Source organism: Temnothorax americanus, unplaced genomic scaffold, assembly GCF_048541705.1.
Source record: "Temnothorax americanus isolate GAGA-0224 unplaced genomic scaffold, ASM4854170v1 Scaffold6, whole genome shotgun sequence".
In the NCBI taxonomy this organism is placed as follows: domain Eukaryota; kingdom Metazoa; phylum Arthropoda; class Insecta; order Hymenoptera; family Formicidae; genus Temnothorax; species Temnothorax americanus.
Window position 1 is genome coordinate 6,341,614 of NW_027509751.1, and position 27,520 is coordinate 6,369,133.

At 38.2% G+C, this 27,520-nt stretch overlaps 1 protein-coding gene across 3 annotated transcripts in view; it reads left to right on the top strand.

Moving 5' to 3' along the window:
- Nucleotides 1-27,185, top strand: part of LOC143904978 (uncharacterized) — a 29,782-nt gene extending 2,597 nt beyond the window's left edge. Inside the window, exons 1-7 of one of the 3 annotated variants that reach the window (XM_077420026.1) lie at nucleotides 15,113-15,612; nucleotides 18,227-18,671; nucleotides 19,792-20,181; nucleotides 20,597-20,898; nucleotides 21,143-21,542; nucleotides 23,203-23,318; nucleotides 23,555-27,185. In XM_077420026.1, coding sequence (XP_077276152.1) covers nucleotides 18,590-18,671; nucleotides 19,792-20,181; nucleotides 20,597-20,898; nucleotides 21,143-21,542; nucleotides 23,203-23,318; nucleotides 23,555-26,143 — 3,879 coding nt within the window. In that variant the 5' untranslated portion in view covers nucleotides 15,113-15,612; nucleotides 18,227-18,589 and the 3' untranslated portion in view covers nucleotides 26,144-27,185. Of the gene's footprint in view, nucleotides 1-15,112; nucleotides 15,613-18,226; nucleotides 18,672-19,791; nucleotides 20,182-20,596; nucleotides 20,899-21,142; nucleotides 21,543-23,202; nucleotides 23,319-23,554 lie in introns of those variants that run through there. The other 2 variants (XM_077420027.1, XM_077420028.1) reach the window with 2 other exon arrangements.
- The last annotated feature ends 335 nt before the right edge of the window (nucleotides 27,186-27,520 follow it).

Sequence of the window (27,520 nt, forward strand, 5' to 3'; positions counted from 1 at the left end):
TTATAATTTGCGATCATGTATTCCCTCGGATTCCATGGCAAGTTTGATTAGATTGATTAGCATAATGAAAAAGTCCATCATAATAATTAATCTAATTTTCCAGTCGAGTATGGTTTAATCATCATAATGGACTTTTGACTTTTCATTATACGTAAAAGTAAATATGAATCTTGTCGCTAAAACAGCGCCACACGCGAATCAATCGATTCGCGCCCTTTGACCTCGTTGAAAACCATTTCGCTGGCGAATCACGACACGCCTGCGAGCTCGAATTTGCCCATTTATATGAATTTCGAGGGAATAGCAAAGCTACGAGTCGTGCATAGTCTGGCGCGAGCTTTACGGGGAGAAGCATGCTACTCCGATTCGCGCCGCCGATGCATCGATCCGCGCCCACCCTCTCTACCTAACTCTTTCCTTCTCCGTTGTCGTACCTACTTACCCGCTTAGGGCTCGCTCCAGGCGTACCGCGCGCGAAAGATTGGCTCTACGACGCGGCCGCGCGACCTTCCTTCCCTCGTGCCTGGACGTTTCTTTCCTTAGGACGACGAGCCAAGGCGGTGTTTACTCTACTTGCCGGGACTTATCCTTGGCTGGTCATTGCTGAGACGTACTTCGATTTTCCGTTCTATTAATCGCGCGGAATATATTTAAGAGAAAAAAAAGAGAACACTTATATACAATATTTTATATGTACGTATTTTTTATTCATATATATTCTGATACTAAATAGCAGTTCCGCCAGTTTCCCTCTCGCGGTGATTTCGATTTTATTTAAAAGCGCGGCGTATATATGGTAATCGAGATACGTAATATTCAAGACAAAAAGCGCGCATATTGGAGATAAAGGAGATAAAGAATTCCTGGTCAATGGCAAACGCTCGGGCGCTCTCTGTCAATTTGTTATTCATCTTTGCGCGAGGTGAACGTATTTACATTTTTGTTTCCTTCGATTTTTCTTAGACCTATAGACCGCGAGCACGTGAACAAATTCAAAGAAGTTGTGCGTCTATACGTAAATATAAACAGTCCTGCGATGGTGTGTACGCGTTCTCTCGGTTTACTCCGATTTTTCTTACGTTTACCGCTAGACGAGTATATGGACCTGTGACTGAGATCGTATATCAACTTCATAAAGATTACGTGACGAAGAAACGCAATTTTGATAGTGAGACATTTACGACGTAACAGCGCGCAGATAATGCGTATCAAAAATACACTCTGACTTCGGTGGATTAGCGTACTACGCTGACGTTATCAGGTTTTCGCGTTTGAGAAATAATGGTCGAAATTTCTCGATGAACGGGAATTCGCGATTTGTTTGCGTTTTGTCGAAAAATATTGCTGAGCGATGAAACACGGGATTTACACATCAGCCATTTTTCAGTTATTTTCTGGAGAACTGTCCATTCTCCCACACATGTTCTGTATTACTTTATAACGCGAACCTTTTTATTCCCGAGTGATTTAGGTCGTCCCCTCTCGCTCTTCTAATACACGATTGTAACAAACACAAATTCCTTTTAGTCTATACGTCAAAGTCCGTACGTAGAGAAATTAAATTTTTTTACACACGAAAAATGCGATCAAGCACTCTGCGAGCAATCTCGGAATACATCGCGACATATGAATACTTGCGAGAAGATAAATGACCCGCCGTGACACGTAATGAAGTGTGCCGGCATGAGTACTCTTCATGGAAGTATTCGCAAAAACCATCTGTCGAAACTAATGCTTAAACATAACCACATGCATGCATATGCGTCATATTTTTGAAACGCGTTACATAATGTTGACATAATATCACGATGAGAAATGCATAGACGCTTTGTCGCACGTAATTCGCGTTGCGAATAATCAGAATGTCCGCTCGGTGGCAAATTAAATAAGATATTGCGTCGTGCAACAATATTAATGTTTATAAAAATACCCGAGAGAGAAAACGAGAGAGAGAGATAATTTCTCTTGGAGAAATAGAGAATGTTTGTGCTCGCTCAATCGGACAGGCGAAAATTTCTATTGTCGCATGAAATTTGTTTTTCGACTGGAAGAAGAAACGGAAGGAGGCGAGGAGTGGAGAATTAATTTGTGGAGCAAAAATGATTTGGCAGGCCCTTTGTAACATTCCGACACACACACACACACACACACACACAAATGCCATTTCTATTGTAGCTACTTTCCGGCTGAAACGGAAAGAGACGTAGAGTGACTTCCGATTGAATCGCCTTCAAAGATTGAAGTAACACAAACACGTATGTTCCTCGTTGTTTCTTCGTCGCGTATTTGCCCTCCATCTCGCCGTCTCGGTTTTTCAAACGCGAGAAAACTTTTCTCGGCACGGAGTATAAATCGCTGCGTCTCTTTCTTCCGCATATATCTTTGTATAGCGATTGACCCCGCTGGTATACGTCTTCATCTATGTCCACCCGATGACCCGGTAGCTTGTACTATCAGTGCAAACTCGGTTACTGAAGAGCGTTTTCTTTATCTCGCGTATTTTTCCAACGATATCTGGCATCTGATTTTTGCGAGATTTTTGTGGTTTTCTTTAACGCTCCTAATGCAACTGATACACAAATTTTTATTATGAAATATATTGTAGTTACTTTAAGCATCACGAGCGCGCTCGTGTGTTCATTTTGGACAAAAATTAACCGGGCGATGCTACAATATATTTCAAAATTTGTGTATCGGTTGCATTAGAAGATAATATAAGTAAACCTTTTTTTTTTAACAGAAATTAGGAACAATAATTGTTTTTTTTACATTGTAATTCGATTGCAATTCGAAACTGCGTAATAATTAAGATTATTTAAGCTAAATTTTATTCGTAGTAAGCTCAGCCTGTTTTTTAATCCGATATGCAGTATTTACAAAAAGTTTTATTGAAATCCATATCGAGTTTCAGAGTCGAGAGATTATTTTAATTCCTAAAAAATGAATAAATTATATATGTTTTTATAAATTGCTTTACTTGCAAAAAGAGTAACTAGATTTCTCCAAGCACAAGTTTCTAATTATGGAGGAATAAATAAATAGCATCGAGCGATTTATCTATTTCTGTCTCTTATTTTATTTCTATCTCGGTAATAAATATTTCGCGAGAACGAGAATATTTTCAAACTGCTGCTCAATCCTGTTCGCGCAAAAAAGATCGGTCAAGGGATACTTTCCTTCGCAAGCTGTGTACATTATATGATACGTACGGAGAGCACGTATATCTATGATAAGCGAATACCAGATTAAGTGTCAAGTTTACAAACTGGTATGACATGGTACACAATAGCTGACGAATATGTCGTATATCACTTCAACTGTACTACGTACCATCGATCAATATGCGTGACAATGAAAGTATTATGTAACTCTTGGGTCGACACCTTATCGGAATTAATACGCATGCCAACTTAGCTCGTACTCGATAACAGACGAGTAATTCATAAATGTATGTATGTGTGTGTCGAATACACTCAATGAATCGTATGAGGCGGACCCCCTATTTGCCAATTGTATTGTATCGCGTAAAACGTGCGCTAATAATTAATTCCGTGCAGAGTTTTTGCGACGGTTAAAGATATCGATCTGAACTACCCTGTTGCCGGAAACATCTTGACGTGATCAATTGTGGACGAGAAAAGTTTTCCCAGCCGGATGAGAATATCGCTCGTCGAAAATTTCAACCGCTCGAGTCAGATCGATTGACGGATGAAAGAGGTATCGCAAAAAAATTGGATAATTTTTTCAACACTTATGTGCTACGCGGCTATAAGACCCTGATTTCTTCCTTGAAATATTTTTTCGCAAGAAAAATGTTTTTCTCCAACTTTCTTTCCACAATTTTAGAAACGTTATGCATAACAGAAACTACAGAATTATATCAGCAATAAGTACTAGAATTGGCAAATAGTCTAAAAAGTTCTTTGACCTTTCAAGGCACAAGATCATAAATTTACGGGAAAAGAGTGACTAAAACAAACGCTTGCCAGGAGCGTTAAATTGCCGATAACGCCGTAAGTTTGACGCTTAAAAGACCATAAAATAACTATTCTGAAGCAAAACAGAGGACGGTGTGACGAACGAAGACCATAAATGAGGCGGACGGTATCGATAGGTAAAAATAGCGTGTAAGGTCCAAATGTGTTCCGCGGAACACCGCGCGCGTGAATGTGACACGCGCTATTCTCTTAGTGCAAGTCTATTATTAACAATCCTAGACGCTGTATCCTCAGCAATTTCACGAGTTCGGTAATGAACGCTCTTGGCTGTCGCGGGTGTCGAGACGGTGCGTCGCAAGACTTATCGTAAATTTTATGACAGATTTCTAAGACTGTTCTGGCAAAGGTCTATTATTAACATTTCCAGACGCTGCATCTTTAGCTATTTAACGAGCAACGAATACCCATGTATTCATGAATGCTGTATACATGAATACAGCATGTCGCAAACCGACTCGCTGTAAATTTTAGGAGACTTTATAACCGGCTAGGAGTTGACTTTAAAAAAAAAGTTTTGAAAAAGACAAGCAAAGTTTTTAATTATAAAAATTAAAATTTAAGCATTGTTATTAATCCACTAATTGATTAGTTATGAATAATGTTTGAGGCAGCCTTTATATATTTCCCGTCTACGACTTTAATTATTCTATTTTATAATAACTCAATTCTTCTTTGGAAATAATTTGCTGCTTAATTACCATGATGACTACAGTTGTTGATATAAAAAACTCATTCTTTCTGAGAGACATGAAATAAACAGGAAGAATTGAATTAATTAGCAAGAAAAAAAGGAAAGAAATATTTTTTGTTTTCAAAATGCGTTCGATGTAGAATCGCGGATTCTTGATGGAGATGGACATGGAGAACGACAGACGCGGGGACACAAGCTGCGTGTGCTGATGGAACGCGATACTTCAGGCTTGAGAGGAGATTCGGCCGGGTTGTGCAAGATCGTGCCGAAAATGCCGTTGCCGACTCAAAATCATGCGGACGAGTCGCCGACGCCGCGACGTCGCCGCTCGTGACAACAGCACGGAGAACTCGCCCGCGAGCATGTGACGAGAACCTCGTGGTCATACTCACGCGTGCTATTCATAACCCGAACTCGCAGCTCTCCGTTCCATGCACCTCCCGATGTGCGCGTATACGTATTCTCGCAGCGCGCGTTACACACGTTATATATGCACTCACGGCGCGCGCACATGCACACAACGTTGCACGTAAAGCTGCATTTTATTATCGGTAACCGTTATACGTAATTCGTCGAGCGTCAGGAAGGTCTACGATCTTGAGCACGTGCAACGTGTGGAAACCTCGCCCGCGCTTGATACGATATGTCCACGCGGAAAAGGAGCGAGGAAAGAGAGAGAGATAGGAAAAAGAGGGAAGAAAGAGAGAGATTCTATTTTTTATTCGTTTGTATACGTGCGTTTATTATTGTTACGGATTCTGTATACCCATGAAGTAGCACGATGTAAACGGAAAGTCTTACGTAACACAATGTGCTTTCGATTTCATTACTTCTTATTTCAGGGCGAATAAATGTTTTTCGATTAAATTTAATTACGTAATAGTATTATAAAACAAGTAGAAACTTGCACATTGTTTCCTCGTAGTTTTTAATTGTGCAAGTAGAAACTTGCACATTGCTTCCTCATAGTTCCTAAGTGTGCAAGTTTTTATTTTATTCGAGGTATAATTATCGGTATTTATTTGTTTTGGCTTCCTCATAGAGGAAGCTTTGTTAGCAAAGGTTCTGATTTCATACTTAACTCTTTTGGGGACTGCGTAAATAATTATATACATTCACTAAAAAATACTAAAAATACTTGTCCACTTAAAAACTAAAACAATACTTTATCGATAAAAAAAATCAGCCCGATATTATAAATATTTGAGATAGCGATTTATTTTTAATTCTATTATATTTTCCAGTCTTTTCTACCCCTATTTCATATATAATTGGTTAAAATTTGGTTGATCAGATCAAGTTTTATAAAGCTTCTATGTATGTACAAATTCTTCGAAATTTCAAATGTGTGTAATACGAGATCTGATCAATCAAATTTTAATGAATTATATATGAAATATAGGGGTAGAAAAAAAACTGGAAAATATAATAAAATTAAAAATAAATCGCTATCTCAAATATTGAGAAAGCGGCAGCGTAAAACACATTTTTCAAAAAAAGGAAAATCTGCATAAAATCTATACCGGTAGACCGATTTCAATAAAATTTGAGGAGGACATACTTTCTATAATACTCTATTTGTGTGCAAAAATTCAAACTGGTATCTAAAAAATTGTAGAAGTAGATGCGTGTACAAAAATCCGTACACACACACACACACACACACATACATACATACTTCCGGACATTTTTTACTAATATGATTTTTCGACATTTTAGAACATTCTAAACCTATTTCCATCAAAATCTCGAAAAAAAAATTTTTCACCATTACAAAGCTTCCTCTATGAGGAAGCAATATCCTCTTATCTTCCTTGTATATTAATGGCTCAATTTAACATAGGTGTGGTAATTTAATTGGAGCGAAATAATTGGATAGGCGATCGGTTTCAGAATATGCGATGGTAAGTCGGATTAAATGTAACGGATCGATTGTCGCGGTCTTCTCATTAGCGAAAAACAATTGCTTCTAATATTTTTACGACCTATACTAATTACTACCGCTTGGTTTCGCTTCAGTTCTTCCATCTGTTTTCATTAATTTTTCCGTTAATGTTAACGTCTTGTAAGTTAGAGTTAACTAATGTTATATCCAACCAATTATTACTAAACACATTCGCTTTTATCTACGTGCATGGCTTTTATATTAACAGTTAAACTAACAAATGAAAAAGAAAAGTTTACTTAATCTGAATGAATACTTTGATAAAGAAGAAGTAATTTGATTAACACAAAGAAAAAAAAGAAAGAAAAAAAAACAATCCCTTTTTCTAACAAAATATTGCCCTCGATATCTCTGCATTGACATAATCTTGCGTCAATCTTTCTTATTATTTCAGGTTTCTATATGTATAAGGTCTATAAAAGATATATTAAGATCTATTGGGTTATCTTCAACTTTCATTGCATGTCATAATTCATCTCACGCGTTTTCTAAAATAGTCCACTCGGCACTACTCGCCTTAGGTTCGACGTTCGATGGAAAATGTGCTGCAAGAGCTTACGTAACAATCGTGCTTCTGTCCACGAACACACAAGTGCAGACATGCATGCATGCATATTCTATTTCGTTCTTTCTGTTTTGTTAATGTTATACTTAGCTTCTCGCTGTGTCTGTAACGTGAACTTCGGCCGTGTCGAAAGTTCACGCCGCTTACTGGGATCACTATCGATCCTAAGAGGCAATTACGTTTGGACACCACTCTAATTACTTAAGCATGAAGCCTCAAAGTTTGCTTAATAATGGAAGAGAAGACGCGATATATATACATATATAATTATATTCATTGTGAAATATTTCTAGATAATGCATCATACCGAGAGAGATATTTAAGATACTTTTTGGACTAATCAATAAGAATTATTAATTATTTTTGTTTGTTTCTTATAAAAAAAGAGAAGAAACGAATAAATTGATGAATTAATATTTGACTAATTTTAATATTTATGATTGATTTTATTTCTGCACATAATTAATAAAAATAAAAATGGCATGATAAATGATAAGGAATTTTTGGACTTTTACAAAGTACGTCGCGTGTTATGTATTATACCTACTGCATTCCTGTGATTTGTATATATTGCAATAATTGCTATAATAAACCAGACGCTAATATACAGATATGTACAAATAGTATTAAAATGAATAAATAAGTCATTGAATTTATAAGATTGCGATATTACATAGAATTAATATATATATATATATATATATATATATATATATCTTGTATTTAATAGTAAATAAACAAGATTATATCTGTATAGTATCTCAATATTAAATAGTTGCAAGAGATATTAAATCTCGCTTATTGGAAAAAGAATCGGATTGATGTAATTGGAAACTCATTAACGTTTTATACACATATATTTTTATTGCAAGCTTGAAAGATCATAATATTAATTCGCGAGTTTGCTAATCGAGCAATATTCTCGACATCATTCTCGATTTATATCTCACGCTATTTTGGAAATTTTTATTCACCATCTTATAATTTAAACCATCTTTATTTTTGCACCGAGATGCCTCGAGTTTTTACTTTATTAAATCGCAAGAAACTGACCTCAAAACGTGGCGATAAATTTCACAGAGATAGATCGGTAATTTTGTTCAACGTTTATTCGTCACCGATTAATTGTATTTTATAAATGCAGAATTGCCACGATTATTTGCGCAAGGGAAAAAGGTGTTTGCGCGCGGATTATATTTGCGTTGCGGGCACTAGGAGATAATGCCACTTTCTCGGCGAACTCTAGCGCTCGGAGAAATGTGGCATGTGCATTCGCAGTAGTAAGAGTCGATCATTTATGGTACTATAAGCAGGTTGCGCTGCCGCGATGTCCGCCGGCATAAGAAATTTAAGATGTAATCGATTCTCTCGTAAAGAGGAGAAGCAGAAAGAGGGGAGGGGAGGAAAGAGACTTGAGATTACGCACAGAGATTTTACCCGGATTTTCCTTGTATAAAGGAAAATTTCTCTCGAACTTCGAAACTTCCAAATTTTCGAAAAGTCGATACTCTCGTGGAACTGTTGAAACTGGAAACGGTCACGACATTCCGATCTTTACAATTACAATGTGTATTAAATTTGGTATCCATCATGTATCAGTATTTTTTTTTTTTTTTTATATTAATTATTAACAGTCGACAGAGTGCGCGTCGAAGAGAGTCCTATGTCGAGCAAGAAATATCGATACATTTGACGCGTTGAATGATTGCTAACAATGTTAATCGCTAATTTTTTCGATATTACTCGTACATTAACTTTTTTATTGTAAATTTATCACAGCATTTTACTTCCATGAATAATATGGACTACAAAGTGTCAACACACTTTTTCTTTCGTAAGAAAAAGAATACTAATGCTATATTAAATTTAATTATACTCTAATTGGAAACGTGCATGATCAACTTTATTAATCGATACCCGTGACGAGTATTCCGGGAGGTATGTTTGAATAAATTATGTGTCAAGCTCTCTAAAGCCTGTAAAAGCCATTTATCATAAATTCCTGTTCGAAATCAGAAATTTCATCAGGAAAATAAAAATTACGAGATTTCCCGGGGAACGGTAGACGACCGCTGTATCCGGAATTGGCATTTCATTTACCGACGTTAGCTCGGCGAGGCATTCCATTTCCTATATACGTAATACGCGGCACGACGACGATCGAGAGACGCGACGCCTAACTATTGATTTGCTCCGGTATCGAGTTGAACGGGGGAGTTTCCCTCTCTCGACCCTATAGGAACTCGCAATGCGGCTCGTGAAGACATTTATCTCATCTTTACAATGCAAAACTTTTACGAGGTGCGCGGATATTCCGTGTCACTATTGTTTTTAATGCGTGGTCACGCTGAAAGAGCGCGACAAATTTAGAACTCGCTGGATATTATTCAGAAATACGCGAAGCTGAATGAAAGCTCGTGGTAAATATACAAAAACAAAACGCGGCGAACTTCAATGTAACATAAATGGAAAAAGCAGATATACAGTTATGGGAAAGTTTACTACAGCTAAGTAGAATTATATGCTACAAAAACAGCGGATAAACTCTGTTATATGATGTATATATGTTATACGTGGTTTGATAGCTGTAATTCTCATTTGACATCTCGCGGTTAATGGTGCTCGGTGCGTATTCATGGTTCCGAGGTAGGATGATGACAACAAAGTGACAAGTTTCGGAAGTGATAGATTGCCCAAAATTATACGCTATGTCGCTCTTCGTGTTCTGCGATCTGCAGACACGACGCACCGTAGAAATACATCGAGGACGTTCGTCAGTTCAATTGATTTAATTAGTCATGACATGCAATCCAAGATCATTGAGGAGCCTGCAGCCGCCTCCGTCATTGCGCGTATGTACTGCAGACGACGTTATTAATTTCCGTACAGATATTCCTGCGAACTAAATATGCATGTTTGACCGCGAAAGTAATTCCCAACGATTCACGAATCGTTTTGGGACGAACTTTTCGCGATAACGTAGAATAAAATAGGAACACAATGCTTCGAGGATACAGAAATGCCGTGAACTTCATTTTAATTGAGAATTGCGTGCAATGAAACACAGGTTCATTGAGAGCCGTGTTCTACAATCGATTGAAAGATTGCATTGTATAGCTGTTAAGCCTTAACTCATTACGCTCCAATGTCTAAATATTCATGCAATAAACTGACAACCTTCTAGATCTTATAAGTCTGTGTATAATAGTATTGATATAACTTTCGCTAAATTCTTCAATTGACTTCTTGGACGTGCTTTCTCTTCAGTTACAATGGTTCTTTGATCTTTATTCGCTAGAACAGAGTATTATTGAAAGTAAATCAAGTTGTGCGTGCATGCATCGCATATATTTTATCGGTGTTAATTTAGAACATACGATTCGCAATTAGATATGTGTGTGTGTGAGATGACTGTTATCTACTTCTTTTTAAACGCAACGAGATATATATATATAATTGTAAAATATAAGAAAATATATTTATAACACGATTCCAGAGATAATCATTGCCTCGATTTAGCTTCGATATCGAATAAATTTTAATCTAATCACAGTCTGCTCGACTAGGCTTACTGTACTGATAAGAGTCGTTTTCAATTTGTGGCATATCGATACGAGAAATCAGAAAAGCCACTACTAGATATTGAAAAAAATATTAAATTCTATTTTTAATTTGTTACATAATCAAACGTAGAAGTCAACAATAAATATTGCCGTATTTTTTATTTTCCGTATATGTATATCTCATTTCTAAAGATGATTCATCCAAAGTAAAAAATAACAAATATAAAACGTTAGTTTGTTCAAAATTAATAAATTGTTTGACGCAATATGAACATATGATTTCAGATATGCAAGAATTATGCAATACAATTTGTGACACACACACACACGCACACACGCACTGCAACATCGTGCAACAGTAATAATTAGATTTTATCTCTCGCGGAATTGTGGTCGCGCTAACAATAGAGTATTTTTGCGTAGTTAAAAATACAGATATTAACTTTAATATTTCCGCCGCAGTAATGGCGGTAAAACTTACCATAGAGACGCAAAAGATTAAAACGATGGCTCCCCCCGACTTATAAAACACTGCTTTCAACTATTCACTATATATAATTACTACATAACGGGTATATATCTATATAGTTGTCTCCCCCTACTACACGCGTTATGAAACATGGCACTATTATACATTTGGCAATTGCCCCTACATCGAGACGTACATACAACTCATTACCGCGCTGACCTAGTGCGGTATACGAATGTGTTTGTATATTTGCCACGAATCGCGTATGTATTGACCATGAAACGCGCGAGAAAATTTTGTTTTATAATAATAATCGCGGATCGTTAATCACAAGTACAATACTTGACGGTCCAATTAATCCTGTCGAACGTTCAAGCTATTATTTATATATTATATTATGTTTCCTATATATAACTGAATAAAAACATAGATTCGAAGGCAATTATAAATTTTATATATTTGAAGAGAAAAGTGAGGAAAAATAAATAAAATTCGCAATTTTTTGATCCACGTATGCGCAATATATAGTAAAAAAAAAAAAAAATAACCGCGAAATATAAGCTTTTGTCTATAAGGTATAATAAAGTTGACTGCATGTTATATTTATATGATATTTTTATTGTGTTCGATGATTTTTTATAATCAAACCGTAATTTGACTACAGAACATTCATGAATAATCATGTTACCCGTGTCATTATGATTAGAACAATAATGCACAGATGGTTTACTTTTGACAGGTGTAATGATGAATAATACTAGCAATGAATGACATGAATGAGTGGCATGATATTGCAAAATAACAGACTAAAAGATAAACTTTTCAATTCGTTTAAACTGCAAAATTTGTGCCAAGGAATAGTCAGAGACTTTTAGGATTTTGATGACCTTTTTATAGATAAAGTCTTGTATTAAAATCATGTTTTATTATTAATGTAACATACTAAGTTATTCGCGTAATGCATCTTACGTAAGCATGACAGAAGGACAAGTGTATAGTTTCTAAGCTGATTTCTCAGTGTTAATATTTTCGTCAAGCACGTTCGTATATAACATGACGTTCGAGGAAGTTATATTATAACCGCACTTTTATAGTTTTACAACGGTCATAAAAATCATGTTGCCAGCAAGTGCAAATAATCTTCTTATGTCATGTCACATCACTTCCAAGATTACCTTAAGATCCAAACGTTATCAATCTTAAAGTTCAATTAATCACCTGCACTCTTATACTAATTGCTTTTGTTAGATACAGTCTCGAGCATCAATAGTACCGGGTATTAAACTCGTTGAAACAAGTTGTAATATTCTATGCATACTGTCGTACTAAATAGGTAACATGCATCTTTTAAATGAAGAATCTAATTTTTGGCAATACATAAGTTATTTGTTCCAAATTGAAAAACGGTAGTTTGAAAAATCGATTAACATATCCTTCATATCTATATGTTTCTCATAAGTTGCCCTTAATCTTCTCTATTCTATTATAAACGTTGGAATTTATTTAGTGGTGCTTGGTCTATTTCGGGTAGTTGATTAGTCAAAATTTCAATTAACGGAAAGAAAAATAGATAAATATATTTATAATAGATACCTAAGTGGCGGGGGAGGGGGACCATTTTCTCATATTGATTCCTTTAAGATAGAGGGTAATGGTCCTTTGCACCAGAAACGTATCACATTTCTCTAACTAATCATATATCTCCTAAGAAAGAGAAGAAAAACCATACAAGAATCTGAAACTTTCAACGTGTGTTTAGTAAGTATTACCAGAGATTGTCACAACATATTTTTTGTGCCTTACCACATGTTCAAGAATTAAAGATCAAGTTACAAGGCCTTAAAAAACATTCTAGGCCTGTGTTATATCTTTGGTCTTAAAACTACGCTATACGTCATTGAGTATCAGTGTCGATAAATCATTATTTAATGTTGCTTTTTTATTTAATTAACAGCTCCGTATATCTACTTTATTTTATGCACATACATATTCATGTAGTAATAAATGCTGTAACCGCGGTTTATTTATAGCAACTGGATTTTTTATAATCACGGCAACTCGGCGATTCAACATTTTTTACAAAAATGATTGTGTGCTAATACACAGAGAGAATTTTCTCTTAGAATTTACTCTAAAAATCATGATAGTCGTGGGACAACATGTATCACGAAGAATTTTATGCGAGCTATTCTGATTAATATCTATCATAATAAACAATATTAATATTTATTACAATAAAATATAAAATATATTTGATAAATTTTACTAAAATATGTAGTAAAATTTCAATAATTTTTCAAAAATTATTAATCTGCTTGATAATTTTTATTACGTTGTTTATAAAATGTCTTTTGTATATTTCAAAAAGTCCTATCGTTACCGATAATATTTGATTGATTGCCAAGTCCGGTAATATTTAATTGGTTGCCAAGTTGTCCCAAATTTGTAGTGAATTTAACGATAAAATATAACGAAAAATTCTCTCCGTGTATATACTATTCTTTGCTTAAAAATCGCTTATTAATCGTCCAGTAATTAGCGACGTTATCGACAATATTTAATTGAATGTGTTTTATATTAGGAGAAAAATATCGCAAGAAACGTAATAACTCATTTTTAATAATAAGTCGCAAAGTCCAAGACAAAGCCCATACCGGTTCGAAGAACTTTCCTCGCGTCTCGCACCTCGAGATGCGATAACTGGTTAAATCATCAGATCATGCATATGTTATTCCCGTTGCAGTCGGTGTAGCCGCTTTTCAGTAACCGATCCTGTTGGAAAGTAGATCGGTAAAAGATCAAATTGCGCGGAGGGAGGGAGGGAGGGGGAGAGAGAGAGAGAGAGAGAGAGAGAGAGAGAGAGAGAGAGAGAGAGAACATTGGGCCTATGTTTTTGACAATGTGCCTAGGCCGTTCTATAACAGTCCAACGTTCCAAATCATTATACTTCGACTATTCGTGAGACATCAACCTGCCACGAGGACGGTGAGCAAAGTGCGCTCGCCGTTTCGTCATCCCCGAAGCCTCGACCTGCCTCGTCGAAACGACAGACGCCGGCTTTCGTCAAATCGTAAATCAACGCTCATTTTTTCTTACGTTGAAATCTTTTGTTCTATATACTGTAATTGCAAGAATCAATTCATTAAAGTAGATTTACAGGACATCTCACCAAATTATCCAGATCGTTAGAAGAAAATAAATTATCTTTTCGGAAGATCCATTATCTTTTCTTTTTTTTGCAGATCCTTAATCTCGCAAAAATATGTGATGAATACAAAAAATAATATCTATAAGAAGATAATTATTTTTACAATACCTACAATAACTAGATTTTCGAAATTTTTTTGAATGAGGAGAACATCAGTTAATGAATGAATAGATTTATTATTAATTCGCGCAATTATATATAGATTGTTTAGCAAATCCGAAAATACTCTTGGGAACTCTCTCTCCCCTCTAATTTATCCCTAAATAATTTATCATGTTTTCCCGAGTATCTTTGCAGAAAAATGATTATAAAGTGAAAAAGTAGTTAAGTTTCTTTTACTTTATTTGGTTTTAAATTTATAACAGCAAAGTAAAATGTATGTGCATTTTTATGGAAATCTTTCTCATACATATTTCTTTACTTATTAGTCTGCTAATGTTTTCTATATCGAAGACATAATATCCGAGCATGCTCGTGCACACAAGGGAAGTGGTTAAAGGGCTGAAGAGATCGAAATTGCTTCTAAAATAGCCGAGGAACAGGAAAGAACGGACTCGCGAACCTTCTTCGCTCATGGACGGGAAGCACACGATGGCACAAAATCGTTCGCGTTGCACAGTCGCAGACGACCGCGGAAAATCGAAGCGACGAGCATCGTGGCGCGGTGCACGCCGAGACGGCCGCGCCAGTGCAGTGCCGCCGGGACGATTTTAGAGAATTCCGCGACTCCTCGTCCTGACAGAAATAGGTAGTGCGCGACCGGTATGCATTATTCGTGCGTGTCCACGGACGGCGAGGGGAATCCCAAGTTCGATTGCCATCCGGCGACGACGACGCCGCGAAAACGAGCAACGTCCCCGAAGCCGGCGGATTTGCCGTCCGTTCGCGAGGACTCCGTTTAATTCCGACTTCGACCGGGTCTCGCATTGACTGAAAATACGTGAAACGTGGTTCCCGAAAGCACGGCGGCGGGCGTGGCGATCTTCTCCGCTTTGCCTTTGTCTTTGATAGAAAATTGTCCTTAATGAAAAATTCCACGAGCGAAAGTATCGTTTCGACGATTTATCTCAAAGTAGAGGATCATGTGCGGGGAGATTTTACGATCCTGAAATCGTAAAGCGAAGTTTTTCCCGAAGAAAAGAATTGTTTCTAGTACTCATCGCCATGTGACTCGTAAGATTACGTAATTTCTCGCGGCCCGGCCGTCTATGATCGCTCCGCTCTTCGAATACACATTATATAGAGTGAATAAATATTCTTTCATGTGATAAGAAAGAAAAATTAAAAAATTATCACACAGAAACAATGCATTATTTATACATAATATTTTATCTTTACTGGATATAAATGTTTTAATATATCTAAATTTTGTAGATAAATTAGGTAGAAAATTCCTCATTAATATGGAAAACAGTTGATTGCGAAAATGTTGATACCTGTAATTTTCATCAATGAACAATTGAAAGTAAGCCGCACCCGTAATATAAATTTTAAAATTAAAAACACGTGAATAATTCTTCAGTCAATTTCAAGACTTTATTAATTTTTAATTTGAAATTCGATTACATATAAAAATACGATATCAAAATTAGAAAACGTTATATGATGATACTTGAAATTTTGTTGCTAAATAAAGATCGACTCCGCGAACCGAATTTATTTATAACTCGTTATGAATTGTAGTAGAATTTATAATTTCATTAAGAATCTTTCGCGTAAGAATATCTTTTGTATACGAAAATATTTCCTCTATACGTAATATTTATTCACAATTACTGATACTTTGTTTCTACGTTTTTAAACTGCTAGCCGTAGAACGTCGATTCCTTTTTTTACAAATTTTTTTGTAACACATGAAACGCGAATATAAGGCGGCGAACTTCTTTAAATTACATTATAAGTGCAGCATTATATGACATGTAAGGCACGTTCGTGCAGCAAAACATCAGATTTCAAGGAAACATTATTTTCGACATCAAGGACGATTTTTCGTAATGTACGACGATCTCTGGTCTGGTACGGCGCGAATGTACTAATATTGCGGGTCGAGTATGTTTGCAGGATGCAAATAAAACGAACGCGATTCTACTTATCAGCTTATCCTGAGACGCCAGGTGTTCTGTATATATAGATATTTTTGGTGTCAATCGCGGATTCGGGGTAACGGACGACGGGTACTCGGATACTCGAGTACGGAGGATATGCACTCGATGTATACGCGGAGAGCACTAGTTCGCTTGCACACGATCAATGAAACGTATATCATCTAGATATTAATACGCCCGCGCGATATCTAGACGTTTTAACGGTTCGCTTGAAACGTAAGCCAGGGCGGAATCTGGAACGAGAATGTGCGATATGTCGTATGTTATGTATGCACGTTGGGACGAGACTCGGCATTACGTTTGAAAAATAATTCGCGTCGCAGACGAGTGAGATTCGCTCGCTCTTTTTTTTTATTTTCCATTTTTCCCTGCGCGCATTAATCACATTCAAGTTTAAAAAAATATTATTTTTCAGTTGATAGTATCACGAATATGACGTTTCCGCACTCGAAGAACCTAAAAAAGTAACATATTAATAGGAAAAAATAGCGGAAAAGAGAGATGAGATAAAAGATAAAGATTTAAATCCAATGATGTAATAATAATAATAATAATATTACTATATTAATAATGATATAATAATAATTGGACGAAACCGACATAAATCGTAAAATATTTTCGGCTGCAAATGTGCCTGCCTTCTGACACACTAATTTCCTTTCAATATTGCTCTTCACCGGCAAAACTTAGCACTTCATTTAGTGATCTTACTATAATTGCTCTCAGTGAGCGTTCGCACTCCTGCTTGAACCAAAAAAAATTTGTTGCTATCTCAAGCTTATAGAAAGTTTTCTTAAAAAATTATCTGGCAGGTTTATAGCAAGTAATGTTATTTGTCTTCCGACTTTTATAATGCAGTAAACGTCAAAGCGAGAAACGTTTGAAATTTTATGTTTGTCGACCATTCTAATCCAGTTTACGAGCCGTATACTCCGCAATAAAATTATGCACGACTTATTAAACCACCATTGAATGAAGTATACTTGTTACCTTAATCTTTTACCTTTTTATTTGTCAGAGAAGTTGTAATATATGTTATAAAAATAAAGCTGAAACTTTTGTGCAATTTTGAAATAATTCTTATTTATTAAAATAATCATTATTAGTTTTTCAACACATTTCTTCGTTTTAAAAAAGCACTCTATCTCTTTTAAAAGATTCAAGTCAGTTTTAATTAAATCGGAACTTAATAGAGAAGCGGCAAACCGTCTGCTCGGATCTAATAAAATTGTCATCATTCTGCCGAAATAAAATGTGTAACATCTGGCCTATCATCTGAATTATTTACATTGCCATTATATTATTCAACTATTTAATGTTTTATTTACTTTCATAAATTATTCGGTCAATGTCTGTAGGAATTATGTCCATTATCTACCAACGTAAATTAATTTTAATCTCGGTTTAACTTACTTTCTATCTTTTTCTAAGTCTTAGAACTAAAAAAAGATAAAAAGTAAGTTAAGCGAAATTAATTTACACTGATGGAAATATGTCTTAATCTACAATATCGATTCGGTTCAGTAAAGAATTATAATCGAACGGTCAACCGAAGATGAAGGAGTCAGGCGTCGAGACGATTCTTCACTCGTCTCTACGGAGACATCAGTCGCCGACAGTTCGGTAGCCTCCTTGGTAGCCCGTTTTCTATTCTAATTCCGATGCTATTCTGGTACCGGTAGAAGCAGCCAATGGGCAACGCGTCCTCCCGGCTACCAAACGCGCAAATACATCCCTCGCGGACTCTTCGCTCCTCGTCTCGTTCGGCGTGTGCACCATCACCCCCTTCCCCGTACCGATCGCAGTCGTTCTCGGGGCATCGTGTGCGGTGCATTAATCCTGTATTCGCATATTGCTCGTTACCGTCATCCCCTCGTCCTTCATCAGTGGCCGCGGTGAACGTCTCTGAACCGATCTCTCGGTCTACGTCGAGCGCCAAACAACGTTTGGATCGAATCGGCCGGTCTCCTCGGAGAGCGGTTTTGCTCGCCGATCAGTCAGGACAATCCTGAAGGGAAGATACCATCAGGTGGAGGAAGGGTGCGATGCAGTGGCGTCGACAGAAGAAGGTCACCCACGTGATCGGCTCCTCGAATCATGTGCTACTCTTAGCGAGGTACCAAGATGGTACGGAAACACCACCTCAATAGCTACACGTGGAGAACACAGCTTGTTGTATAATATATTAAGCCAATATGCAGAGAGAGTCAATATATATATATATATATATATATATATATATATATATTTACATAAAGAACGTTGAGATTTTTAAGTAGAGGATTATAGCGGCAGGTGAAAGAAAATGCAAAGTTTTTCTTATCGTATGTGATTTAAATAATTTATTCGCTTGTCGGCCATCATCAGTTGAATAAGTTAAATACACTCTTTAAGATATAGTCTCGAAACCATAAAATGCAAACTAATTTGCTGCAATTTTGAATTGCAATTTTTCTAATTTTTCTGTCCGATTTTATTAATATTGTATATGTTAAAATATTGTATTTGCATAAAATTTTAAATGAGACGGACGTAAAACATATTAACTCGTGCACGAATTAATATGTTTTACACGAACAGTAATAACACGTTTTGCGTATATGAATTAATAGCTCCGTTTTTCTGAATGAAGCTCTCTTATAGTTGTGTGCATAGCGATCAATTCCATAAACACTTCCTGGCGTGATACGATCAATTTCATGATGCGAATTACATTTGGAAGGATATGGTTCCTGCGTTAAACACAACGTGCGAAGTGGTCGTTTCAGATGTCACGGAAATGTCTAACATTTTTTCTCGTTATTAAACGCGGCTGACAGTCTGGCAATTACGTGTTCATTAATTGCTCATTTTTTGCTCAATTAAATTTACGTACGTATGCAGGCGGCGCATCGATTTCCTAGAAATCGAATCCACTTGATATTTGTATAATGTTATATAGCCTATATCCTGATATAAAAATCCGAATGTATGTACATATATGACTATATAAACGCGATGCCATGTGTAAAAAAAAAGTCTAAAGAAACGTCTACAAAATGTTATTTGGGTATTTTTAAAATATCCTTTTGAGTATTTTAAAATTCGAATTATTAAAAATCCCGGATATTCTGCGTACACTAATTCATTATTGCGCAGTTTGTATTTCATACAATTTTATTTGTTATATTTCACTCGAGTTTAATTGAAGAGTACAACACGCAATTAGTAAGTCTCAGCACTAATCACGTTGTTCTCGATTCGACAGCTCCACCCGGTGAAGAGGATGAGGAGGAGGGTTTGCGAAAGGACTATGTGAAGGGCCAGGAGAAGGAGACGAACGCGCACACACACTTCGAACGGAATGGACAACAGAGCGGTTACAAGCCACGTCGGGCTGGCACCAGCACCAGCGGCGGAAGTACGAGCGGCTACGCCAGCAGCGGCTCGAGATCGCACAGGGACGAGAGCGCGGGCTCGCCGTCGCAGCCCAAGATCATTTTCAACGAGGAAGAGTACACGAGGATCACGACGCCGCGGCAGGATGTTCTCTTCAAGAAGGGCTACCTGTCGCGCAAGAAGCCCTGGACTGGAAACGCGAGCACTAGCGCTACGCCGTCGACCACGGAGAGTCAATCGGCGTCACATTCCACCGCAGGTGGTGATTGTAGCATAAACGTACTGCTAAACGCTATATGCGCCAACAGCGAACAAAAAGCGCATGCTAAAACGTCAGCAAATTTGTTTTTTTTTTTCCACCACTTAGCGGGTCAAGTTAAACTATATTCTAATAAGATATTTCTAATAAATAATATTCCAATTTTATAAGTTGTCATTATCGTAAGTTGTACGTTTAATTCTGATATCTTGAAACTTTATTGTTGAAACATGAATTCTAATGTCTGAGCGTCTACTCGCATTTTACTCTATATCTATTCGAGAAAAGCTTGCATTTTTTGTCTTTTCTACAACGGCACTGCTCAGGAGAAAGTTTTCATCGTCCTTTCGCTAATATGTTTAGTCTGCCGATAAACGAATATTAGAGAGACGTTTAAACGATAATATCCTTGCAGACGGTAGTGAAACTACAGAGGACCAGCAACTATTGGATAGGGACAGCGGAACGGCAGAATATCCGCCCGTGGTAGAGCCAGGAGCTCAACTAGGATATGGAACGTTTTACGATCATGCGAGCGGCTACTATTACGAATATCCTGTGATGTTGGTCGGACCTGCACCAATACCTGCTCAAGTTGGACCAAGCGTTCTAGCAACTGTACCCTGCGGCCCGGTTCCTCTAAGACCGATTGAATGGATTAATCCTGCCTTCGTGCCTAAACTTGCCAATCAACCATATTGTTTAATGGACTATCAGGTAATAGCCCGAAATCTCACTTGTATATTTCCATTAAATGCTCGATTGAAATAAATCCGCATAAATTTCAGAGAAATGCAAATATTATTAGGTAATCTATTAAGAGTATTTTAGATTGTTTGGTTGTTACTTTTAAATAATATTGAGATTCTGAGATGCGTGGGAAAAACTTGTTTTGTATTAATTCTAAACAATAATAATAATAATATATCTAATTAATTATTATTTAATTATTTACTTATAGACTAATCAAAGTACAGAACCAGTCACGATAGTGGAGGAGCAGAACGGCACGATAGTGACAGCGGAAGCTTCCAACAGCGTGTGGAATGAAAGCGGCACTGGTAGCGCTAGCTGCAGCGGCAGCGTAGCCGAAGAGATCGAAGAGCAACCCGAAGAGGCGAATAACGCGACCATGGAACAGCACGTCGTGAAGGAGCAGCTCGCGGAGGAACAACTACCGGAGCAGCTGCATCTCGACGGACAGCAACATTTGGAGAACGGCATGACAACGGTCGATCCCTACCTGGATCCGCTACTGATGCAAGAACCAGTGCACATGTCACATATGATGCCGGCCGTGCCGCAGCCGTACATATATCCTGGTCACTACATGTTCGGGCCTCCTTTGGTCAACGTTAATGGTTAGTTACGAAATAGATAGATTTATAGGATCGAAGCGGTCCCCCTGACTAATGTGCGCGTGCTAATGATATACGGATTGGCAAAATCTGTACTTGCTCTTTGCTACTTGCATGAGCAGACCTACATTTGCCCTCGTAGCCTTCGTTCTGTTCACAGTCGGATGGACGGAACAACGGACAAGTGTATTGTTGCTTACGTTTGCGTTTAAGAGAAAGAGGCGCATTTCGGGGAAGGAATGCTAGCGCGATCGAAATTCGCAATTTATTCATTAAAAAGATAAATTTTATTAGAATCTTTAATGATTGTTAATTATTGGAAGTTAATTCAGATTATACTGTTTAATGTGGATAATAAAAATAGTAAAAATTGAAATAAAGTATAATTAGAGTTCGTTAGATTTTATTACAGTCAAGCTTATTTATAATTGTCCGAACATTTTGTTACTTGTTAGCAAGTTTAAAATTTACTTTTCAAAAAGTTTTTAACTCTTTTTATTGCTTATATTCAAACGCTATTAAATATCTCGATAATTTTCTAGAGGAAAAATCAACTCGATTAAAGATTTGATTTAAAGGAAGAATAGTAATGCGAGACACACATTTTGTACGCAATTAATCGTTGCGTTACTATAAGCTAGACTAATAACGTGAATGGAACGAAAAAATTGTAGGAAAAAGTAACGATCAATTATTGCGTATCGCAATTATTGAACTATTTATATATGTGTGGATTGAACGCTCCTTCCTCGTACTGCGCTACACTGGCCGTAGTACGCTTGATTGTACCTATTTCTAATGTTAAACGAGAACAGTGTCGATCGGAAGCGCGGCCAAAGGAAAGGGATATGCCCCGATTCATGACTTCTGTCCCGTCCATCGGCATCATTGCTGTTTTATTACCACCGTGCCTCTACCACATTCAAGGTAAAAGGTAATAATTCGCAAAAAAGGTACCACGCTTTAGACACGATCGTGGAAACGGGAGCCTCGAGTCCCCGCAGCCTCGTGAAATGAGGCTGATCGTATCGATGAGATTGCTCAGCGCTTTTTCATGTCGAGAGTTAGCCCGGTAAATGCAGTTTATTCTTCACGATCGTTCCTAAAGTTCCAACTCTGTACACGCTCGATTTGTCTGTTTGTCGCTCGCGACTAACGACATATGTCACTCGCATAAGTGTCAATCGATGTACTTTTCACAGCTGCGACACGCCGTATTGTCTCATTGTTCTCACAATGCACCAGTAACGAAGCATATCTCATGCGAGAGTCCATTGACTCGCGGCCACCGCACGAGAAGATACGTCGTCCCGTGGTCACACCGGCACAATTTAACGTCGGAAATATGTCTTGGCTGCGCGAGAGACATGAGATGAAAGTTTGGCAACGGCAACGCGTTGCTACATCTTAAATAGAACTCGTCAAAAATAACACTTGCGTGTCGTTCGCTTCGATATACGAGAAGTCGGAAGGCACAGAGAAGCAGCGAGAAGCCAAGTTCACTTTTCGCGACAACTCCGGCACGTTCTAGCCGCTCATTTAAGTTCTTGATCATAATCGCTCATCGGGTCTCCAATTATCGCACTGAAATATTATTTGTCGACAGTTTTCCCCGTGTCCCTCGACAGATTGATAACGCGCGACCGTTTCTTTTGTTTCCAAGGTGTTACCATCCAGGGCGGGCCATTGGTGAGAACTATGGACGTAACAGCTATGACAATGGCGTGCGCCAAGCGAAGAAAGAAGAAAAAGAAAAGAAAACAGAGAAGACCTACTTTGGTAAGTCGGCAAAACTCACCTAACGCAAAATAAAATAAATGCCGTTAAAGCACTTAAATTGCTTTTGTGGAAGAAATGATTAACATATAACAGCAATAATATATATTAACCGATGGTATGAATATGAATACCAGAAATATCTCGTAACTATTTTTTGTTGCGAGATATTTTTGACTGAAATATCGCTTGGTAAAACTTGACATTTTTTAAATTAATTTTTTTTTCTGATTAAACAGGGTAACACCGAAGATGAGGAAGAAGGAGAATACAGTTCCGAATGTGATAATGATGTATCGTCTTCCCGATTACCTTGGTCAGAATGTCCGACCTCGACCGCGACTGCAACGACGACGGCGGCGAATCGACCGCTCAATCCCGAGTGCCAGGAATTTCAGTTGCGGCCGGACCTGCAATCGCGAATCCCCTCTGGTCCTGTTTCGACATCCATCGTCACCACCGTGGCCGAAGAAGTCACGTCGTCGTCTGTCACTGACGCACGGGATGTATCATCCTACGAAACGGAATCCGCCAGTCGCAAGACCGAGACGTGTGATTCGTCAACTGCTCAAAGTCTAACGAACCAGGAAGAGATGACAATCTGCAACTCGGAGCAAATCGTGAGGAAGACGTCTTTAGAGAACATTCAATTAGTCGCAGTTGGACATACGCCAAGAAGCAGAAATACAGAAATTAACGGTCAAACGAATCATCTAGTTGCGAATGTGGAAGCGATAATGACGAACGAGACTACAGAGATAAGGAGCAGTGCTCCGACTGATGTAGCGCCCTCCAGAACTGATACTATGGAAAATGATGGCGATTCGACTAGTGCCAATGTGAAACATGAGCTATTCGAAAATAATAGCAGCGACGTTAATACAGATATATTGAGTAATCGCGTTAGACATCATCAAGAAAGTTTAACAAACGGCGATACGAATTACGAACATCTTGCTGGCCTGACAGAGAGGGCATCGAAGTCGAGATCAGTAAGTCCTCAAAACAATGGCTCCAATTTAACAACGATAAATGTCAACGAAAAAGAGGAAGTTCAACGATTGCGACACTGCAACAATTCGTCCGTTACACGAGCAACATCACTTGGATTGCCCAGGAAATATAAGAAAGGTCTGAAATTCGTGAGAGAGTCTACGCCCGGACCGGACTTAGATGACTCCGCGCACCTGGATGTAGAGAGTAAGATGCTCATACAACAGTTCGAAGCCGTTGAACTGTCGGACGCAGACTGCAAATGCAGTATTGTGAACGATAAGCTGGGCGAGACGGAACAGAAAGTGGCGAACAAGGAAGACGCATCGGAGGTATGTAACGAGGACACGATCAAAGCGACAAGCCGAGTCACAGTCGAAGGTTCGAACGAGGATTCCGGGTTTGAGAGCCAGACTCGGGTGTCGGAGAAGTATCCCGTTACGGCTGCGGTGAAGGAGTGGCTGCGTCGAGCGAACTCGCCCGATCTGTTCGTAACATCAGCGTCAACCTCGGAGAGCGAGACAGACGAGGACGATGAAGAAATGGATGTAAAGCCGCCAAAAAACTTGCAAGGCAACCCCATGCCTGCACTATCTGCTAATAGCGGCGTGGACAACGTTACGTTGTCGCGCACGGCTAGCTGCGGCGAATTCGCAAAGACCAACAACAACAACATCAACGTTAGGAACGATGAGATGGAAACTGATTCGGCATCGATCGGCAGAAGAAAGAGGGACGCGAAAGTCGTGAAAAGAAAAACAAAGGCAAAGAGAAACGACAAACGGAACAAGAACGTTGATGAGAAGACGCAGAGCCAGTTGGTTTCCTCGTTGGTTTCGTTGGACTTTGTCACTGGCGTGAGATCAAGAGACAAGCCGAAGAATAATGTTGGTGACGTTTGCGAATTTACTCAGGAGGATAGCGTTGCGGGTATGAGGGTTGCTTTAAGTTCTCGGATAAACTCGAAGAGAGTTAACGCAAAACGAATGAAGACATTGAGAAAAATCAGTAAAAATCCCGTTGAGAATATCGACATCAAGATGAGACGTATAGATAATTTAAACGTCGAGGAGGGCAAAGAGACAAGCGAGGGCAGTATGGTGAGCGTACGGACGTTCGAGAAGGGGGAGATTATCGTCTCGGAAGACGGTAGGTTGTTACCGACTTCCTCGTACGAACCTGTTCCGTTTAACGATCATGATAATCCCGTCGCGAAGACCGCTGCTTATATCGACGTGATTAACAAAAACGTGGAGATGCGCGAGAAGACCAGCAGCGAGAACGACGAGAACGATAGCGTAATGATAGCGTCCTCGGTCAGCATAGAGGAGCCCGACGTGTTGGAGTGTTGGGAAGCGGAAACTGTGGAACCTGTGATAACTCCGAGGAGGATGCTGCAAACCCCGGGGGTTTTATGCGAGGGCGAGGCGGCGGAGGACGATAACATCGAGATCGAACGAGCTACCGTGGAACATGTGCAGAGGTATTACAGATTGGCGCGGGATACCGTCAATACGGAGGAGGAGTCGAGCGAGTTCAGCACGTCGGTAATCTCGTCGAAGTCGAGAACAGTGCCAAATGATCCGGAGGACAAAACAATCGGGTATTTCCGCGGCGAGGAGATCCCGATCTTTATACCGGACAAAAATCAGGACATTACCATAGGGAACGAGAAGATACCCATCGACGAGGCGTTCGAGGCGTACGAGAGCTGTTACACCGGGAAATCGCCATTCTTATCGTTCGATACGAACATGTTCCGACAACGGCCGTTGTACGGTCAGAACGGCGAGGGTCCGATACCGAGCAGAGCGGTGTGTTGCAACATACAATAATATCGTTCGTTACGACGATAGCCCACGCTTTAGTTGATTTGTGTCCAGGGATAGATCGAGAGTACCTTAGGTTGCATAATCGCGATTATAGGTCGATTGATAGACGTGGTTCGCAAAGTCATGTATCCCATATCATAACGCTCGCAACATACCTCAGAGGGATGTGTAAATAGAAGTCATTCGAGGCATTAGCAGAACGCAAAACGATAATAAATACCGATAGTACACATTAACGATAACGATAATAAAGAGAAAGAAAAGAATGAATCGAATAGCGACATATAAGACAGTGCTGGGTGAAGATGATAACGGGGGAAGCGGCGGGGGAGAAAAAAAACGCAAAACCTAATGTCACACAGCATCAATATGTAGACACCATTGTTCCTGCAAAGTTCTAGTTTCCTTAAGCATGAATACATATAAATCATTTCCAAGATGATCAGGCGTAGCTCTATGAACGTTTGTTCACATCAAAGTAACATTAAAGAATAAGTACGAATATATCGTTACATTGTTGAAAAAAAAATGCGCGTTGCATCAATTGTGTGCCTTATTCTGTGGCGGCCGTTTTTGTAACTATTTCAAAGCACTCTCCTTGATAATAGTCAATAGCGAGATATCAAGGTGCGATTAAGACTTGTTAAAATTGATGAGAGAAAGAGAGAATGGAGAGAGAGAGCGAGAGAGAAAGAGAAAGAGAGAGAGAGAGAGAGGGAGAGAGAGAGTGAGAGTGAGAGAGAGAGAAAGAGAAGCGCGTGGGAGACCTTGTCCGCTTGATGATGATGATCCTTATCAGTGCATGCGCATATTCGTTTAGATTCCTTTTCACGAAATTATCGACCTCCATTCATCGGACGCGTCCGATCCGATTGTATGCCGATTATTCATAAAGACATTAAAGCGTTGCATCGTACACACACGAGTCATGTTATTGTACAATTATATTTTAGTTGAAGTTAACATGTATGGAATAAGTGTACTTGAATTTTGTTGTGTTTTTGCTTATAAAATATGAATAAAACGTTTCAATTTTTAAAGTCAACAGTGCCCCCAATATTTATATTCAAATGTGAGAGGAAGGAAGAAGAAAAAAATCAAGGCAAGAAAGGAGACGCCATTATTTTACTTTGTCCATCTTTTGCGATTATATACATTTATCATTTATCATTTCTTTTTAATGATTTCTTAAACAATTTCCGTATGAAATTGTTTGTATTTCATACGAAGACTTGAATTATAATTAAGATTTGAGACAGACATACAGATAATTTTAATTAATTAATTATTTTTACCATGTTAATCGACATAAATAAATTCAGCCAAGTATGAAATCGTTTTCGTATTTTGTATGAAGAATTTTGAAGTATTATTGAAAAG